Source organism: Nematolebias whitei, chromosome 4, assembly GCF_014905685.2.
Source record: "Nematolebias whitei isolate Nwh7 chromosome 4, NemWhi1, whole genome shotgun sequence".
Lineage (NCBI taxonomy): Eukaryota > Metazoa > Chordata > Actinopteri > Cyprinodontiformes > Rivulidae > Nematolebias > Nematolebias whitei.
The window spans coordinates 19,202,705-19,207,846 of record NC_056501.1 but is presented as its reverse complement, the minus strand read 5'-3'; the positions used below and the strand labels follow the sequence as shown (position 1 = coordinate 19,207,846).

At 37.6% G+C, this 5,142-nt stretch overlaps 1 protein-coding gene across 1 annotated transcript in view; it reads left to right on the top strand.

The window, feature by feature from the left end:
- p2rx3a (purinergic receptor P2X, ligand-gated ion channel, 3a) overlaps positions 1-5,142 on the top strand; it is a 9,086-nt gene that overhangs the window by 3,211 nt on the left and 733 nt on the right. Inside the window, exons 6-11 of the mRNA XM_037675831.1 lie at positions 118-195; positions 305-434; positions 1,081-1,217; positions 1,296-1,389; positions 4,030-4,095; positions 4,180-4,257. Coding sequence (XP_037531759.1) covers positions 118-195; positions 305-434; positions 1,081-1,217; positions 1,296-1,389; positions 4,030-4,095; positions 4,180-4,257 — 583 coding nt within the window. The remainder of the gene's footprint in view (positions 1-117; positions 196-304; positions 435-1,080; positions 1,218-1,295; positions 1,390-4,029; positions 4,096-4,179; positions 4,258-5,142) is intronic.

Genomic DNA, 5,142 nt, shown 5'->3' with positions numbered 1-5,142 from the left:
ACACACACACACACACACACACACACACACACACACACACACACACAGAGAGATGCAGTTGTACAAAATAACATATTTGTTAATGAAAAACCCAACTGCTGTGCTCCTTGTCTTCAGTGAACCAATGGTGGAATTTAAAGGCTTCACCATCTTCATCAAAAACAGCATTCGCTTCCCACTCTTCGATGTCACCAGGTGGGTCTCCAAACACACTCAGGTTAAAGCAACTGAAACGCGCAGCCAAATTCCTCATTCATTAATCACACTTGCTTCTGAAGAAAGTTGACATCTTGTTTCCTCCCAGAGGAAATTTTCCCCCAACGATGAACATCAAGAACTGCAGTAATAGTGAGAAGGATCCATTCTGTCCCATCTTTCGAGTGGCGGATGTGCTGAAGGAGACCCAGCAGGATCCGACTGAGCTGGCAATGAAGGTCTCATTAATTTTAGGTTAACTTTATGCTCCCAAGATCAAAATGGTGTTGGCCCAGCATCAATGTATTGCTGAACAGAGATAGAAATTGTACACTACACAGAGCGAATGGTAAATCTAAAAAGCAAAAGATTTAGCTACCGGTATATCTTTTATTTGTTCAGTTTGACTTTGCTTTAGCTTTGATACAATCATTTTTGCTGGTGACCATGAAATATCCACCCATACATTGCTTAAATAAAGAGCTGGACTGTTTACAGTAATAATAAATTTGACAAATGAGTAATATTTGAAAAGATACGGCAACATAAGTCAAACCATGGCCAGAAATTAAACTTCTTGTCTACGAGCAATTATTGAATTTAACAGAAGATGGCTTTCTTTGTCAAACTTGTGGTCTGTGTCTCACAAACTCCTACTGATGGTACTGTTCAAAAATATTTTAGTTTTGTGAACTTTTGTTCATTTATTTGTTAGAAGGGGGAATAAAAAGACACATTAAGAGCAGGAAAATACTGTAATTTGTAAAGTAGTTTGACTAATTATCTCTATCATTTATAAGTAACCTGTAGATTAGAATGTTTTTTAACCTTGGAGAAAATTTCTTTAAAATATAGAGCTTTAATGCGTGATTCTTTCTTTTGCAGGGTGGAGAGATAGGGATAAATATTCAGTGGCAATGTAACTTGGACGAAAATATTGAGAATTGTGTTCCCAAGTACTCTTTCAGAAGAATGGACGCTCCCTTTGAAAAGAACAAGGTTTCTACAGGGTACAACTTCAGGTAGGATTGAATAACTTTTCATGTACTTTTCCCCTGCCCTTAGCCTTTTTTTGTAACATTTCCTGTCTTTTAATTTAGATATGCCAAATATTACAAGACAGAGAATGGGACTGAATTCCGAATGCTTCAGAAAGCGTATGCGGTTCGGTTTGACGTTATGGTTACTGGAAAAGTAAGTTATGTGAAACGTGTGCTGTCTATTTTGTTTCCAATTAAAAAAAAGCCTGTCTAGGGGGCAAAAAGTTGAGTCTGAATAAATGTAATTCTTCAGTTTTAGGAAAACATACTGCACAATTGTGAACAAATTTCACTCAAAAACAACAAAAACACACAAACTTGTGTGCATCAAGTGTTGCTAAGCTTTGTTTTTTGGTGAAGAACTGAGAGGGTAAATCTGAGCAGAAATACAAAAGTAAATTAAACACAAGAAGTTAAACGAGGGTTTGTACAACATATACAAATTGAAACATTTGTCTGTAATGTTTGATAAGATCAATAGTACTATAAATAGTATAATATAATAATAGACAATTCAATTTATGTTATTTAATGTATGCAATTCATTGACCATCAATAAATTGAATACCAAAAGGAAGGAAATATGTCAGGAGACAGAGGGAGAAGAGGAAAGTCAAGAATGTAGGACTGAGGGTGGCAAATGTGGGGACAATGACAGGCCAAGGTAGAGAGCTGGATGGCATGATGCAGAGAAGGAAGGTAGATGTTTTATGTGTCCAATAGACTAAGTGAGGGCAGCAAGGCTAGCAGCATTGGAGCAGGGTTTAAACTGTTTTACTATGGTGTGGATAGAAAGATAAGTAGTCCTGAATAAGGAGTTAGCAAATAATGTAGTAGAGGTGAAAAGAATGTCAGAAAGAAAGAAAGAAAGAAAGAAAGAAAGAAAGAAAGAAAGTCCTATGTGTTGTCATCATTGTATGTTTCCATACAATGATGAAATTTGTGCTCTGCATTTAACCCATCACACATAAGATACACGCAGGTGGAGCAGTGGGCAGCTATGTAAGCACGCAGGGAGCTTAGGTTTCTTGCTCAAGGACACCATGACATGTGGGCATGGCAGGGAGTTGAACCCATGACTTTCTGGTTCCAAGTCGGCTGATCTAACTCTACACCACCCATAGGTGCTACCTCCTATGCATGGTAGCACTCTCCATAGAGTGACGTGTCTGAAGGTAGAAGTAGAAGGTCTGATGCTAAACGTTGTCAGTGGTTATGCTCCACACATTGGATGTGATGAGGAGGAAAAAGATACATTTTGGAAAGATCTGGATGAAGTGATAGAGAGTATTCCCAGGGAGGAGAGAGTGGTGATCGGAGCAGACCTGAATTGACACGGTGAAGGAAACAGAGGGGATGTGGAAGTGATGGGTAGGTTTAATATCAAGGAAAGAAACCAGTAAGGACAGATGGTGGTGGATTTTGCCAAGAGAATGGAAATGGCTGTAGTCTAGTCAACACTTATTTCCAAAAGAGGGAGGAACATAGAGTGATCTATAAGAGTGGAGGAAGGAGTACACAGGTCGACTACATTTTGTGTAGAAGAGGAAACCTGAGGGAGATTGAAGACTGTAAGGTTGTGGCAGGGGAGAGCGTGGCCAGACGGCATCGGATGGTTGTGTGTAGAATGACTGTTGTTGTGAAGAAAAGAAAAAGAGTAAAATCAGAGAAGAAGACCAAATGGTGGAAGATGAAGAAGGAAGAATGTTGTGAGAAATTCAGAAAGGAGCTGTTAAAGGCTCTGGGTAGTAAGAAAGAGCTTCCAAATGACTGGACTACTACAGCAACAGTAATTAGAGAGACAGGTAGGAAGGTACTTGGTGTGTCATCTAGACAGAGAATGGATGATAAGGAAACCTGGTGGTGGAATAGTGAAGCAAAGAAAAGAGGTTAGCCAAGCAATATGACAGTGAGAGGACTGAAGAGAGGAGACAGGAATATAAGGAGATGGGATGTAGAACAAAGATGGAGGTGGCAAAGGCAAAGCAGAAGGCGTATGATGAGTTGAATGGGAGGCAGATGTGGACCTACCTTAAAAAGCAAAGGTAGTCAACCACCTTTTCTCACTTCTTATGTTGTGTTTCCACTTGTTTCCCGTACACACTGAAAACAAAAGAAAACACTCGGTGTACATAGACACCAATGTTTTTGCGTATCATTTACTAAATTAAGGGAACAGATTCATAAAATCTAAAAATTTATTTCCATGCTTGACTGGTAACAACATTCTGTAGCAATATGTTGTATTTTCTCAGTTGTGTTTTTGTTTGTTTAGTGTAACATTTATTTATATGTGGAACTTCAGAATGTCATAGTCAGTCGTTCTGGTAGCAAACACCTTCTACCATTAGCATAATTAGCACCAGGTTAGCTTAGCACAAAGACTTGGAAAAAAAGCACTATACTGTCCAACATGAATATAAAGTGAGAACACGTCTGTGAGAAATTACTGCCTAGATAAGTTTTTAGAAACAAAGAATGCTTTATTTAAAAATGTATGTCTTTACCTAAAAGCCCTTCATCACTGTTTCCAACCAGTAGGATAAGCTATTGCACTGGTTGCCATAGAAAACCATTTGAAAACCACTGAAACCGCCGAAGCAGCTCATCATCTTAGCAAGACAAAAAAAAAGCATTGTTTACTCACTACTGAACATTTTCCCAGCTATTAATTCCTTTGTGTAAATGTTAAGAATTTGGACTTTTCATGCTTTTTAAAGATGTATTATCTATTTATTGCTCTTTGATGTGTAGGACTTAAACTGATCATTTTATTTTTCTGCTCGTCTTCCAGGCTGGAAAGTTCAGCTTAGTCCCAACAGTGATCAACATAGTAGCTGCTTTAACCTCAATTGGAATGGTATGAACTTCCACATTGAGGCTAAATTTGAGTTTTATTTTTACAGTCAGCGGTCCCTGCTATTTTTTTGTTCTGTGTTGACAGGGTACAGTTCTCTGTGATATCATCCTACTGAACTGCCTGAATGGAGCAGATCGATATAAAGCCAAGAAATTTGAGGAGGTACTGCATTTTAATATTTGCTTTTTCATTTGTTTTTTGTATTTGTCTGAGCCTGTTCAGGGTCTAATTGTCATATATATCTTCCAGCATCCTATTCTGTCTTACCCTGACTTGCATGTTTTTGGAATGCGGGAAGAAAATTGGAGTACCTGGATAAAATCCACACATGTATGGGAAGAACTTTTCAGAAAGACCCCAAGTCGAGATACTACACCAAAACGCTTCTCGCTGCAAGGTGGCAGTGATAATTACTGTGCTGCCTGTGCTTTAAACAGACAATTTTTAAATTTTATGTAGGATTCTGCAGAGTACGGAAGAGGATTAGGGCCACAGGAAAAAAATAAATAAATACAATTCTCTCAGAATTCTGAGAACAGTGGCACTTTTACATTAATGTTCTTTACATAGACATCTGTGGACTTTTACATTGTTTATTGTGTCAGTTTGTGATCCATTACAAGTATTCTTCCATGTGAAAAATGCACAGCAAAACTAAATGTAAGTGTAACCAGCCAGAGCTCTTTACTCTTGGAAAAGTAAGACATTGTAAAATGAAAAAAAAATTAAAATCACTTTTTTTTAAACCATTATATCATTTGTGGATTTAAACCACATTACTTCTGCATCATTAGTTTCTCTGTCAGGTTGCATTTGTTCTTTTGAATCATTGCACAGTGTTTCAAAACTTGTTTTCTGTATTCCTACATGTTTCAGAGCTGCAAACCTAATTTTGTTCCACTGTACAGTGATGCCTCACTTATTACAGGGGTTACGTTCTAGAGACCCCCGTGATAGGTGAAAATCCCCTCAGTAGTGGCGTTATACTTATTTTATTATTTATATATATATATATATATATATATATATATATATATATATATATAT